General features: G+C 38.6%; 1 protein-coding gene and 1 long non-coding RNA gene across 13 annotated transcripts in view; one reads left to right on the plus strand and one right to left on the minus strand.

Moving 5' to 3' along the window:
• The first annotated feature begins 367 nt into the window (after positions 1 to 367).
• Positions 368 to 3,025, plus strand: LOC131533813 (uncharacterized). 2 transcript variants are annotated; one of them, XR_009269207.1, is made up of 5 exons: positions 368 to 1,824; positions 1,924 to 1,984; positions 2,110 to 2,251; positions 2,355 to 2,456; positions 2,571 to 3,025. It is a non-coding gene; the product is annotated as an uncharacterized LOC131533813 (long non-coding RNA). The 2 variants fall into 2 exon arrangements; XR_009269208.1 differs by having other exon boundaries at positions 1,927 to 1,984.
• A 958-nt stretch (positions 3,026 to 3,983) lies between these two features.
• Positions 3,984 to 15,005, minus strand: part of si:ch73-103b11.2 (myosin phosphatase Rho-interacting protein) — a 43,308-nt gene continuing 32,286 nt past the window's right edge. For 6 of the 11 annotated variants that reach the window (XM_058766156.1, XM_058766154.1, XM_058766153.1 and 3 more), the window contains 9 exons: positions 11,157 to 14,855; positions 10,094 to 10,241; positions 9,796 to 9,901; positions 9,495 to 9,654; positions 8,681 to 8,788; positions 8,515 to 8,601; positions 8,256 to 8,421; positions 7,732 to 7,808; positions 3,984 to 5,237 (listed from right to left, as the gene is read on the minus strand). In XM_058766156.1, coding sequence (XP_058622139.1) covers positions 5,166 to 5,237; positions 7,732 to 7,808; positions 8,256 to 8,421; positions 8,515 to 8,601; positions 8,681 to 8,788; positions 9,495 to 9,654; positions 9,796 to 9,901; positions 10,094 to 10,241; positions 11,157 to 14,855 — 4,623 coding nt within the window. In that variant the 3' untranslated portion in view covers positions 3,984 to 5,165. Of the gene's footprint in view, positions 5,238 to 7,218; positions 7,299 to 7,731; positions 7,809 to 8,255; positions 8,422 to 8,514; positions 8,602 to 8,680; positions 8,789 to 9,494; positions 9,655 to 9,795; positions 9,902 to 10,093; positions 10,242 to 11,156; positions 14,856 to 15,005 lie in introns of all 11 variants that reach the window. The other 5 variants (XM_058766158.1, XM_058766157.1, XM_058766151.1 and 2 more) reach the window with 4 other exon arrangements.

The following is a 15,005-nucleotide window of genomic DNA, read 5'->3' on the forward strand; positions in this document are numbered from 1 at the left end:
TTTTAAGCTCTAAAACAAGGACAAATGCATCGTGCATGTTCAAAATTCAAATGAATTTGAATGCAACTTCAAACAATTAACATAGATATTATCATTAATAATTATGATTAGTGTAGGTATAAAAGTGTTTGTCTAAAATGCTATGGCATTTTGCAGCAGAAATTAAGATTTTTATTTTCACAAAAGATGTCTATCAAAATGTCAAAGACTCTTTTTCATACAACAAAGCTGCATAATTACCACTGGCTGTCAAAGTCAACTGCAATTTGCTTTGTTTATTAAAAAAAAAAATTATAAGAAAGGTGAGAATTTAAACTCAAGTCCCCTAACCAAAAATACCAAGGTAAATTGAGGGACTGAGACAAAATAAGGCAAAAAGCTGAACCGAGACTGTCCTCTTCTGGCCAGGACAAACATTACATCTTTAACGCAACATATCCATACTTCATTATACTTTTTCATGAGTAGAATACAGTGTGGAGCTGAAGGCTGGCTGAGATCCAGAGGAACACATGTGGTTAATGATAAGGTGCCGCTTAGATAAATCAGCTGCTTTCTGACAAGTTTTAAGTCAAGGAATGTCCAATCCCATTTTGTAGTGACCTTTCTTTCTGTTTTAAAAATGTTTTCTTTGAATTGTTTGACTACTCCAAAGAGAATACAGGAAAATATAACTTAGGCTACTTAATTTGTGTTTTTACCAGCTAAATTTCAATTTAATTTCATACTTAGGCGAAAATCTGGCTCTAAATCTCTCTTTTCTTTACTCAAAGTTGATCTAGACACGTTTATGGAAACTATCCAAAGCTCTGTTAATACTAAAGCAGTGAAAACTGAACCTCTATCCTCGGTGTCCTCTTAAGGTGTACATTTATTTATGTATTTGTTTGTTTGTTTGATAACCTGGCAACACATCCCTTATGAAAATTAACCAAAATAAAAAAAAAACATACTACACTTTTACCATGATAAAACCATGGTTAATTTTCTTCAGGGATTTGTATTTGTGTATACTTACTTTCTTTCTTTTGTCTGTTTTTAACTGTACTGCCTTAGTGGTTTGATGTTTTGTAACCTTTAATAAAAAATACACAATTTGGGGTTCTATATAGAACCCTAGGGTTCTTTACTCAACTCAAAAGAACCGTTTATGCCAAAAAGGTTCTATAAGGAGAAAGAACCCTTTTTGGCACAAAAGGGTTCTTTGGGCTAAACCATGCTTTTTATGTATGTTTACACATTAGGCTATTTAAAATTATTATACTACATTATATTTGTGCTTTTATTTCAATTTTACTTTGACACACCTTTATTCCAAAAAAAAAATCTACTTAAAATTGACGTCTGCACTGACAATTATATAACATATTATTATAACAAACTGATCAGGTAAATAGGCAAGGTGTTCTAGCAGTGCATAGCAATCCGGACAGTTTTATCTATGTATTAATAGGTACAGGCTAGTCTTCTATTTTATGATTGCAAGTTCTAGTTATCATGTCATGTAATATGCCTTGCAGCTCTTTTATTGACGAGCAACATGCTCATATGGAGTTTCAGTGTTTCATTTAGATTCTAAAAGGCTATTCTTGTAACTCACCCCTCCAAACAGATGCATAAAATGATCTTTGACATAAGCGGCAAACAATTTGAACGAGTATCTATGCGATGATCAGTTTTGTCCCGTCTGCACAGCGCCGCATTTCAGTAGCGAGACTCTCGCGAGAGTGGCCTTTTAAAAGCGCGCGGGCGCCGCTGTTTAAACTTCAACGGTTCACGGTGCGCTGACTGCTCTCAGCGCTCGGGAGAACGACGATTACATTCGTAAGTGAGAAAATTAATTCATTTTAGCTTATTTTAATTAATTTGAGCTAAAAACCCTTGTCATTTTTAGTTAGCCTAACCTTACACGTTTATTTCAAGAAGCTAAAAGAAGAAGGTGGTTTATGGCGTTGTCCAGGCCTGCGCTATTCTCCGCCGGGAGGTTTGTCATTTTTAACATGAATCCCTAAAGTACCTTGATAAAAAGTTAAAACTGTTGTGAATTGATTAATAATGCTGGCAAGAGTTCATGTTATAGCCTAACTTAATATTTTGTTTGCCCTGTAGGTTGTATTGGACCTATACGTAACGTTATAGGAAAAGATGGAAAAAAATCGCTGTCAGACTGCTGTTATAAACACGAATTCAAACCAAGAAGAACAAAGAGAGAAGCTGATGGAGATATTTCCTTTTTTTTCTGTGGATAACTGTGAGTATTTGGTGTTTGCAGTTATAGTATAGTGAAATATAAATATTTGTTGTGCTGAAGTAATTGTATATTATTCTAAACACACTGTATTTCGTTGCTGTAGATGTTCATCTATCTCAGAGAGCACTTTTAAAGTTATCAGAGAGCTGAAAAGTGGAAGTCAGAGGAAACATGACCAACCTGCTGCAAAACAGTAACACAAAAGGTACATTATTTCTTTTTCCTAACAGTACCAAGTTACTGAAACTCATCAATCAGCTAATCTGAAGTTACTGATATCTTTTTCTTCTTCTTCTATTTTCCACCTTTTATCATGCAGGTTCTTATGATCGGTAGATAAATAAATAAATATTTTGCACTGTCGCTGCAGGTCTGGACTCTGGAGTGCAGCGTTACTTGTTTGGTCATCAACATTCAGATGAAAACAACACACTCCTCTCTAATTCAAGTACATTTTAAGATTTGATTTAATTGTGAGAGATTCCCTTCTTTTTCCTGTACTCTCTGACTTGTATCCCAATCTTAGGATGTCATCGCAAAGAGAGCTAGCATCAAAATGGATGTGTCATTGACCAATAACACAGAGATGCCAGAAGTATCTGTTTGCAGTCTACTTTTTGTTCAGTATGGAGCATCCAAAATCCATCACTCAGTTAATTTCAATCAGCACTATTTAGCCCTTCCAGTGCTGAAATTGTCATGGGTCCTTTGTTTTTATTGTTTAAATGCTTATCTGAATGTAAAATTAATATTTAATGCTTATAAAATGCAAAATAAGAGTGTCATTATTTGATGACAAACTTTTCACATTCTAATTTTACTTGTGTATTTATTTAAAAATATTATAAATATATTAAAAAATATATTTAAGTTAACTTTAAGTTTATTTATTTGTGTTAACAAGTTAGCATTCCATTCAATTGTTTTTGTTGTTTTGTGTGGTTTCTTAGCAATCAACATATATTTGTGACTGACATGTTGGATGGGTGAGTAAGGTGGAGGGGGTTGAAAAAACAATATTTCTAAAACAGAGTGCCATTTTAGATGGGTAAAATTTTTTTTTAAAAAAAAAAAGTATGAATAAATAAAGAAACATGGATTTATGTTAATCTCTGTAACTGTTGCACTATGAATTGCTGTGTTATATATTGCTTGTCATTGTAAATACTAATAAAAGTGACTTAAATGATCACAAACAACCTTGATGTGTTATGCTTATGGATATTTCAGTTTTTCTAGTGATAAATTAGCTATATGAGCTGTTAAAGGCTTAAAATTTTATTAAAATAAAACAAAAATTAAATCCAAAGAATGATCCCATGATGGGAACCCCTAAAGTGTTCTTTTGATTGAACCTTTTAGGTCAGAAAGCTCTCTGGTTTCATCAGTAATACCTTAATTTGTGTTCTGAAGATGAACGAAGATCTGAGGTTTTGGAATGACGTGAAGGTGAGTAATTAATGACAGAATTTTCAATTATCCCTTCAATTCAGATGTGCTACATTTGCCATATTACTGTCACGTGACCTACCAGGGTCTGTTGCATTCACTGCCATTTATAAGTCCTGTGGCCTCATGGGATAGTAAAGTGTCCATTGAATGCACACTTTAAGTAATAAATACTACTATTAATTCAGACATACTATTTTTTTGTGTGTACTTTTTTCACACAATATATACTACTTGTTCACAACTCTTTTTTTTCTCTTTTTAAAAAGACAATATCACTGTATTTTTGATTCAAAAACATTTTTATTATTACAGATGTATCACATTCACGCACACCAAAATAAAAATATTCATACAGATTAGGTGTAGACATACGGCTTATAGATAGATATAAAGATATTTTTTTCCTCTATGCAGACCGAGAGAACAAGATAAAGGAATCTTCTCTAAAACCAATTATTTACAAAGCAAATATTGAATATTATTATACAGTGAGTTTTCTTTGTTGTGTGTTCAATACTTTCTGAATTCTGGAGCAGAAGGAATATGGAATCACATGTTTCAAAACCAGAACACAGAAATTAACGACTCAAAGTGCTTCATATTCATGCAAAGGCCAGTATTAAACAGCACGAACGCTGGAATAACTAAATCATTAAAGTGTCCCACGTTCAGATCGAATTACAGGACGAAATTAGCTCACTATCAGTAGCCGAACGAACGCTTTATGCCAAAACAACCCACAGCAGAGATCACGTTTGGTTGCTCTAAATTTTGCACATCCGATTAAACCAGAAACAACACAAAAGCAATTAAAACAGCAATTAGATTCTCCTCAAGTAAATGACTGAAGCACATAATCGGCCAAACCTCTCTGACGATCAAAAACACTCTACAAAACACACTCGCACTCACGTTACCCAGCTTATAGAAACCACGTCATTTCATCTCAAGGTTACAGTACTAAAAAGTCTGAAAAAATGTTATCACGTACGCGACTTTACTCATATTTACAATATCATTGGCAAAATAACATCTCTCTGTCAATAATTAAGCAATTCTTCTTCTCTCAGAATAATCATAAAAATGTCACCAGCACCCCTATAAAGACAAAACAGCAGCCATTCAGAAGATACTCAAATGAGAAACACACACACACACACGTCTAGTGTTCTAGTTCAATACTGAGTGTGTTCATATATACTGATGATGAGGAACAGCTTCAGGACTTCTAGAGACCAAAAAACACCAAAAATATGAGGTTCATCGGAGCTGAAGGTTGGCAAAAATGGTCTGTGTCAATATTGAAACATGTCATTCCCTTAATTCACACAAACAATATTAAAACACAATCAGAAAGCTGAAGTTCTTTACCCTGCTTCATCTACCAACCAAGAAGATCTAAATGAAGACAATAAAAGAGCGAGAATACAAAAAAAGGAAGAAAGAAAGTGTGTGAGGTGTGTTATATCTTTCTGGAGTCTTTAGTTTCGAATAGCTTCATCCTCTCCTGTACTGTCAATCCCTCCTTCAAACTCTGAAAAAGAAAGAGAGAATGGTGAGATAAAAGAATTCTGTGATTTTTCCATACTTAAATATAAAAATAAAACAATCCTCCATAAGACTTAAGTTTGCACACATAATACACTGTTCAATTTCAATCAAGAGATCTTTAACTGTACACAAAATTGCGCTTTCATTAGCAAAATTCAACTTTGATAGCATTGCTAGCTGAGGCCATAAAGGTGGTTATGGTAGATATCGAAAAATTATTTTAAATCAGACTAGGTAAAATTAGCCATATTTACCAAAAAATTCCCAATTTGAATTAAATTTATATTTGCTGCTCTATTAAAAAAAAAAAAAAAAAAAGCCATACATACATATTCTCTGCTGTATATAATAGCCTAAATTAAAAAAAATAATAATAATAATCTAAAAACAAATGAATAATAGATTGTATGTGATGTTACAGAACTACACACTGCAAAAATGATTTTCTATTTAGGTTTTAAAATTCAACGGTCAACATAATTTCCAGTTAAATGATATCTTCTGCTGTAAATAAAAGCCTGTCACAACAAGATCCTAACAAACAGACAAATGTGTGTTCTGTTGTATATAACAAGAATAAATAAAAATCTAAACATTAAATAAAAGAAAAAAGAAACAAAAATAAGATCAAATAAATTAATTAAAAATATTAAATTACAGAACTATGGTACCAAAAAGTTATTTACTCCAGCTGTGTTGCGTCTTAAAAACTTTGTCTGTCTAAACCACTAAAAATGACCTGCATTGCAATCAGCTTTTGTGATTTCCCATGATCATCTATTTCACACGTGGCAGTTGATTAAAATAGTTCTGAATCTGGATTCATTCTGCTTAAAACTTCACTTCTGTGTGGTTCACAACATTCCACTATGGGACATGCACATTTCTTAAAGGGACATTCAGGGAGTTTTAAACCAAAGCCCGTTTCTATATTCACTTGGTTTTCTCTAAACAGTTTTAGATCCATTGTTTTTATGTCTGTAATTCACTGGCTGTGGTTCCTTCATTGTGCAACAAGACACCAGCAAAAGATAATCACATGAACACGCTGTACACACACACACACACACACACACCGGTGTCCAGTTTCTGTATTATTACACTATTAGATCTGTCTCATTGCCTTCGAGACCTAAACGGGACACATGACACTTCATTTCCTCGTGTCTTTAAATAATGAAGAATTTTTCAGCAGGATTCTGAGATGCACAATGATGTTATTTACCCCAAAACTACACCCAAATGCATTTAAAACAAATTAGTATTAAATATCCTTAAATATCCCTTTAAGCTGTATAATATATTCAGGGTTTATCACAAGAGAACTCGCTGACCATGACACACAAAGTCTATTCAGACGGTAAGTGTTTTACACGATTTACAGGAGCTAGTCAGATCACACCTCAACAAGTCAGTGTTTTTATTTCCCGAATTCATTTTTGTCACACATGAACAACTTCAACAAGTGTAAATGCAAATGTTCATTTACAAACAATTACCGTCTAAATAGGGCTAAATTCTACTTAAATACCAAAACACAAACCACACACGCGCAAAGCAAGAAACCCCAACATATAAACAGTCCAAACACATAACACTCTGTGCTGGTTATGTGTCGACCTGCCAGGCCGGGTTAAGTTGCAGGTGATTTTTCAAACTGTCAGAAGGTGTAGGGCTCATGCAGGATTCAAAGGCTGTGTTTACAATGGAACAATGGAACTAGCTTAATAAATACGGCACAGTATATAATACATATCGCCTAGCATTTTAAAAATAATACTGTATTTGAAATGGTACGCATTCTTTTTATGCTAAACCTTTCAAACTACATTGTTGACCTCAGTGCATGTGAGTGCCGTCCAGTTAAAATCACTGCAGGAATTGCTTCTGGTTTATTCACAAAACTGGAAAAGTATGCTGTGCAATACACTCCATATTCCATGCAAACACAGCCGTACACTCACAAGAGCGATACCTGCTTCACCTGAAGGACCTGATGGGGTCACAGCGGTCAGCTACCCCCGACCAACCCCTCACTCTCTGCCTGACAGGACAGCGCACGCATGTGAGGATACACACACACACACACACACACACACACACACACAAACACAAACACAAACACACACAATGTGTACAGTGTTCCATAATTCACACACAAAAATACTAGGGCTGTCACTTAAAAAAAGAATAAATAAAATGATTAGCAAATATGATAAATTCTCTAACATTTACCTTTTCTAACATTTACATTTATCATCTGATTTTGTAGATTATCCAATGATTTATTCAAATCGACTGACAGCCCTAATAAACACAAGTATATCTTTCTCAAACACTCATATACACAGCATAACATTAAACAATCACACAACCAACATCATTTTCTACATAAATGCACAGCAATATCAATACATTCAATGGATGACAAGTGTATATTTATGACACAGACAGACGGACACACTTTGACCTCTCACCTTTGACCTGACCCCACGCATCTGTTTGGATTTTTCTATCTTCAGGAAATCTGGGTTACTCTTTGACTTCATAATGTCTGCAATGAACACAAATAAAGAAAATAAAATATTTCATTTTTGTACACACACTTATTGTAATAAATTAGAAGATGTTTGATCAAATATGAAATTATCTACATCAGCCAATAACAGAAAACGCTTGATTAAGATTAACACTTTAACAATTAACTATTTTAATCTACATTTATTTATTTTTTATTTAATTTTATGGTGAATATTTATATTGTGTAAAGCAATTTAAATATTAAAATAATACAATAAAAATTATTTGCTTAATTTCAGTCTATGAAAATCTTATTTGCTATAATTAAACTGAAAATTAAAAATTGAATTCTCCAGGATCAGCCACTGAATAATTGTGCCTTTTTGTCCTTTTGTGTACAAAGTCATGCTGAGAACATGAGGGTGGTCAAATGATGAGAGAATTGTCATTTTTGCATGAATTGTTCCTTTAAATCTCTCACCGTATCCAGCAGAAACGCCACTTCCTTCAGCGTCTAATTCCCCAAGAGCTTCTGTAGCAGCCAAAAGTTTCTCCCTCAGCTTGTTAATGTCACAGTCAGCTTTAGCTTTGACGATACTCAGCTCTGTGTAAATGTCCTTGTACTTATCCGAAGCATACTTCTTATCCTGAAACACATATGTGAGTGACATGTTGATATGTTCAGAGAGCAGTTAAAGAGAAACACATGTACAGAGCGTGTAAGTGTGCGTGCATATTACTCGAAGTGCCGACTGCAGCTCGTCTTTGAGAGAGTTTATTTCCTGTTTGAGGTACTGGATCTCTGACTCCTTCACTCGCAGCAAAACCTGCAGCAAAACAATGTTTAGATGTTGTGCATCATGATGTTATATGATCTAAATTCAGATGACAGAGATGGTGCTGTACCTCCAGTTCATAGATGTCTTTGCCTTGTGTCAGAGAGGAAGGCAATTTGTCTTCACTCATGCAAGAGTGCATTCTGGTGATCTCTTCATTCAGACGATGATTTAGTTCCTGTAAACATAAACCACGCAGATTTTTGTTTATATGATGGTGGGGAAACTTATTCGCTTCTATCATTCTTAAGGCAAGATTAAAAAGGCAAATCATTTTTTTTCATGCTCTGCTTAATTTTGACTTTTCGTAACATGCTGTTTTCAGAAAACATCCAAAATACACTTTTAAGTGTTTATTTTATTGCACTTTATTTTTGCATCTGTAGATCTCAATTACAATACATAAAGGCCATTTTCTTAAAATGAATTCAGCAGTTTTACTGTTTGATTACCATTAATATTCTGAAGGTGTCTACTGAAGGGGTTTGTTAATATAGAATTTTATACAACATTTTATTCCTAAAAAATGGTTTAAATGTATTTTATTCTGGCTGCTGTTTTTCTGATTTAAGGAATAATTAAAAGAGATCCTCCAAAATTAACAACCTCTCTGTAACAACCTTTGACGCTAATGTCATCAAAATGAAACATTTTGAACAATGCATCATTTGCATATTTTAATAATAATATTACACAATTGTAATCCTAAAAATGTTTGCCATTATTAATGTAATCAGTCAACTGGGGAAGTATGGTGATATCTATTCCCTTATTCGGTGTCTTCCCTTAAATTAAGACTTTCAAACCCTAAAGAAAATTGCATTTATATAAACTTGTAAATTCTCTTTATCAAGCTGTTCCTCTTAGAAAGCTCCTGGATTGACCTGGTTGTGTATATGAAGTTTCTGGTTCTCTCGCTGGCACTGTCCCAGTGCCTGTCTCTCAGCCTCCAGTGCTTGAGCCAAATGTGCGTTTTCTAAACACTTCTGAGAATACTGCTCAGATAAAACCTCCAGCTCACGATGGATAGACTGCAACTCCTCTCTACATGGACGAAATGTAAAAAAAACACGTCAAAACTTTTGCTTTACCATTCGCTTGGTAAAAAGCATCGATGAATAAAAGTAAATCTTCCTAGTGACTAGTGAATGTTTTGTGTAGATAAAGTGATGATTGGCATCTTACTCATACTGTCTGCGCAGCTCCTGAATGTCTGCGCTCACACCGCTCATCTGCGACCGCTGCGTTTTCCCCAGTTCCTCGCGATGAGCGTTTTTCATGGCCTCAATCGCTGTGCACAAAACAACCTACTGTGATGCTAAATCCATGACATTAAACATTCATTATTGAGCTAGATATATTATTGCATTAAACATTTCACACTTCATTTGGCATTTACACTGACGGCAATTTGCAGAGACAAACAAGCCATAAGTAATTCACTTTCAAATTTGGAAATTTTATACAGTGATGCATTCATTACCAGCAATAGTGGCGTTTGTTTCCTCCTCCAGCAGTCTTTCTTTCTCCTCCAGAAGTTTCCGGATCTCTCGCTGATGCTGCCTTTGGATGTCCTCGATCACCTTCTGATGCGTCTCCTCCATCGCTGCAAATCCACGCTCGCATGTCGCCTGCATTCCACATAAAACATCAGAACACATGCAAACAAACACCAAACAATCTCTACTCCAGCAGGCTCTCTACTAGGGCTGGATATCTGCAATTGATTCCCGGAATTGATTCAGTTTGGATTCAGATTCAGTTCATAACGTCTTTGGTGGATGAAGTGTATAATTTACTCAGCTAAGCCCATTTTTTCCACACTTTAATAGTCAATTTTGGAGTCCATTCACTGAAAATGCAGAAATTAGATTTTAATCAATATAGTCAAATTGTACAAACGAAGAAATTCAGAAAACCAATGTCTACCCAGCCCAACTCTCTACAGAGCTACGCCAACTACGGTGTTCACATATTTAAACATTTATTTATGTGATGAGAGATGAAAGTAAGCACAGAGGAGTGAAAGGAAAGCAGCATCATCGATAGGGGTTAACTAGAGAGCATTCATGCATTCAAACACACACTAACAAAATGCTAACCCTCTAAAAACTCAAGGTGTTTTTGACACAAGGAGGAAGTCCTCAGTAAGCACAGTATAGGTATTTGTGATAGTTTTGTCTGTAATCAGGGTCATTTGTACATTCATTGTGTGTGCTCAAGACTCCCAGTGCTGCTAATGTGCACTACAGCATAGGAAAAAAGGGGAAAGCATCATGGTTATGAGGCTACAGGGTTGCAGTGGTCATCTCAGCTTTCAAAACTCCAAGAAGCATAAAACAACTTGATATATAAAAAAATAGTGTAGATTTGTCATTTGAAATGTGTACTGTTTCTGCAACTTGTATAAACAAATACAATAAGAAATACTCAGCTAAAACCAATGCAACCCAAACTAACAGCAACAACCTATTGAGGGTCCTACAAACATGGTGCTATGGCGGTGAATGGGTGTGACATTAAATTTGAAAAGTGAAAGGTTAAACCTTGAGGCTGTCCAAGTCTCGCTGGTATTTCTCCTTCAGGCTGGTCAGATCTCCATCCAGTGGTTTCTGTTCCAGCTCCTCCCTCATGCTGCTCAACTGCATTTCCAGCTCCCGGATTCGGAGCAGGGACTCCCTGCAAGTTACCTGATCAGTTCCATCCCCTTCCTCCATGGGACATGCGTCGGCCTCATCTTTGTTCTCCACTTGTTCGCGCCTCTCCTCCAGCAAGCAGATGGTCTGGCTGTAGCATTCTTGTAGCTTGCGGAGCTCATCTCTGTTGGCGTGTTCTAGTTCCTGGACCTTACTCTGAAATTCCTGCTCAAGTTTTCGGATTTGCTCCTTGTGCCTCAACTCAGCATCTTCCATTTCTAGCAGCAGGGTCTCCAGCCTGTGTTGGCTATTGGCGGCACGCTCCATTAGTTCGAGCTCTCTGGTTATCTGCTCCTGCTTGGCCCTTCCCATCTCATCTGCATGCCTGTTCTTGAGCTCTTCTTTCTCCCTATGAAATTCCTCTTCCAGCTGGGTTAAGTTCTGCCGTTGCTCCTGGAGCTCCCTGAGCTTATAGGATAGTTCTCCTCGAAGCATGTCGTTCTCCTCCTGCAAGGAACTGATAGTGCCAGTGAAGCTAAGATGTTCTTTCTCCAAGCAGCTCTGGTAGTGCCTTTGTATGGCTGCAACACTCTCAGCGTGTTCCTGGACGAGCACTGTCATGTTGCGGCTAGTCTCCTGACAGAGAGAAAGTTCCCTCGTGTGACCTGCTCTCAACCTGCAAGCAACATATGCAACCTGCGCCTGCATCAAAGCCTCTCGCAGGCAAGCGGCGCTGGAGTCATCGCGCCACGAGCTCATCTGGATGGCATCCGCAAGTCCAGAAAGTGAATTTGTTTCTCCTTCCTCGCAGATCCTCTCAATTTCCTGAGAGAGACAGCGGAGGGCTTTTGCTTGCTTTTTTAGCTCAGCGATGAGATTTTCCCAACTCGTTTGCAGATGCGATTCTGAATCTGCACTATGGGATAGCATGCCGCTTGCTAAATGTCTGCGGACAATCTCTGCCGCTAAACTCTGAGCTTCCTCAATCTCAATCTGCTCCATATAGGGGACAAGTTCAGGAGGGGCGATGTCACCAAGATGACCAGTATCACTTTGGGTCATGCTCTCAATGTGAGCACGCTTTGATGCACTAACAGCATCTTTCAGAGCCATGTCCTTTTGTTTCAAGGTCTCGTTCGCCTGGAGCAAGTCCTTTTGAAGCTCATTGAATTTTTCCTGGAAATTCATTGTTAGATTCTGAAGCGAATAGGCAAGCTCAGCACTAATGCAGACATTCTTGATGATATCCTGTGAAAAAGCACTATTTGATAGTTTACTCGTCTCGAGCTTGTCCACCTCTGCCAAGAACATGGTCTCCAGCATAAGTTTTCTTGAAAGTACATCAGCATAAACAACTGAGAGGCAGCCGTTGCAGTTCTTCTTGATATTTTCGGCATCCTTGTGAATGGAGTTCAGGGCCGACATAATATCAGAGTTCAGGTCTTGCAGAGACAACCCCATCTTCTCCAGAACCTCAGCTTCAAAGGTTAACATTCTGGCAAACCGCTTTATACTTTCCTGCATTGATTGCACATCTGGTGCATCAAAGATCTGGCATGACTCAAACAATGTGCTGCCCTTCCTCAGGTACATGGTGGCACAAACCAGCCGTTTCTCTACTTCTGCAAGGGTACTAATGAGAGATTCAGCAGGACTGCTCTCTTTCTGATTGCTGAGAATTTCTCTGACTCTTTCTGTGCAACACTCCACTAGTGCCAATGCCTTCTCATATTCCTCACTGTCCTGCTCGCCAAAAGTCTTGCTAAGGAATTTCTGACTGGGTTCATCCAATGGTAATTCATCACAGGTTTTAGTCGTGTAGTCCTCCACGGTAGCGCTGGTGCTCAGGTGTTCCTGCATTGCTGAAAGATCGGGCTGGTCCCGTATCTTCTCTGTGAGGTGCCTGAGCTTCTCCTCTGTGGCCAATAGCTTGGTTTCCAAAGCGTTTATAATAGAAATGAACTTATCTGGATCTCTACACTGCTGGAATGAACTGTCACTGACTACACTGATATCTTGGGTCAGGCTCAGGTCATGCATGTGGTCTAGGCTCAGATCTTGTGTCAGATCCAAAGATGTATTTTCTGTCTGAAACTTGTCTGCTCCCTGGGACCGGTGATAGGATTGGCACTGAATAGTGGAAAAGCGAATCCTCTGGCGCTTTACCAAGGACATTTCCGTCTCGGAGCTGCTTCTTGCAAGCAGGAGTTGGGAGGTGCTTGATGATGAGGAAACATCATGTTGCATTTCTTTCAAACCGTCAAGCAGGTCTTCCTGCGAGCGACAACGTCGTATCCTGAGATCTGCATATCCGAGTCGCAGGGCATTGAGGTGTTCCTCCAGCTCAGCAATCCGATCCTCTGCAACCACCAGTTTTGCCTGAAGCTCCTGTTCCGCTTTACGGGACTCTACCAGTCCCGGATAGTCACGCTCCATTTTAGAAAGAAGTTCCTCTTTTTGCTGCAAGCAAAATTCTGTTTCTTCTAGACTACTGCCTAAGGCAGCCATCTTGATGAGGGCCTCGCTCAAGTCCTGCTCCTTCTGCCTGATTAGCTGCTCGTACATTTCCTTTGTCTGCTTCACTTCCTCTTCCTTCTCTCGTAGCACATGACTTATCCTAGCAAATTCTTCTGAGACACGCTCATACGAGCTCTCAAGAGAGTGATAGTCTGTTTCCACCGTCGTTAAACATGCCTGTTGCTTTCCTACCTCTCGGTCGGCCTCTGCAATCTGATTGAGGAGTTCCTGACAGCGGCAAGTAAGTTGGTCACGTTCCTCCTCCAGCCTCCTCACACTTTCTCGCAGCATTTCCACCATATCCGTCTGCGTCTCCAACTCCTGCTGAAGACGATGAACATCCTCCCTGAGTCCCACAGTTTCCATCCCGCCGCTCCCTCTCAGCAGTGCCTCCACTTGTTCTTGAGCCTCTTGCAGTTGCTCTTCAATTTCACACCTCCTCTCTTCGGATTCTGCCAATCTCCAGGTCAGTCCCTGCCGCTCCCGCTCGTGTTTCTCCTCCAGGCATCGCTGCTCTTTCCTCTCCCGCTCCTCTCTCATATTTTCAGCTTCCTCCATGGAAATCAGACGTCCAGTGGCCTCAGCGAGTCTCTCCTGTAGCCTCTGCACCTCTTTGTGCTGGTCCCTCTGCAAAGCTTGCTTCTGCTCGAGCTGTCTCAGTTCCTGGTTCTTCTCTAGCAAACTAGCCTCGACTTGCCGAAGACGTTCCTCGCTCTCTCGCAGCTGCGACCGCAACATAGTCTCATTTCGGACCCATTCTTCCTCACGTTCTTGACATCGAACCCGCTCGATTTTTAACTCGCTACGCATGCGTGCCACAGCCTGCTCGCTCGCTACAATATCTGCCATGGCAGCTGTTAGCTTGTCCTCCAAGGCCTCGATCTCTGCCTCATGGTGTCCTATTATATCTTTCGCTTCGCTGTAGCTACGCCGTAAGCTGCTAACTTGTTGAGTGGCCTTATCCTGCCTCCGTCGCTGGGAGTCCAGCTCAGACTTTAGATCCTGGTTCAGCTTGCTGAGTCGCTGCCATGGTGCTCGGTGAACCGAGGTAGACGCTGCATCAGGTGAAGGCTTTGCAGCGGTCGTGTCACTCTTTAAGAGATTAAGAGCAAAGTGCAATTAGTAACAGGAAGTCTTCTCTTTTATGGCCACAGACATGATGCTCAACATCTTCTGGGCTGTGGCTGGGAACCCGGGAACATTTGGAGTTAAATTTCTGAAGTTACATACTTACTCAAGCTT

The sequence above is a fragment of the Onychostoma macrolepis genome, chromosome 24 (genome assembly GCF_012432095.1).
Source record: "Onychostoma macrolepis isolate SWU-2019 chromosome 24, ASM1243209v1, whole genome shotgun sequence".
NCBI lineage: Eukaryota > Metazoa > Chordata > Actinopteri > Cypriniformes > Cyprinidae > Onychostoma > Onychostoma macrolepis.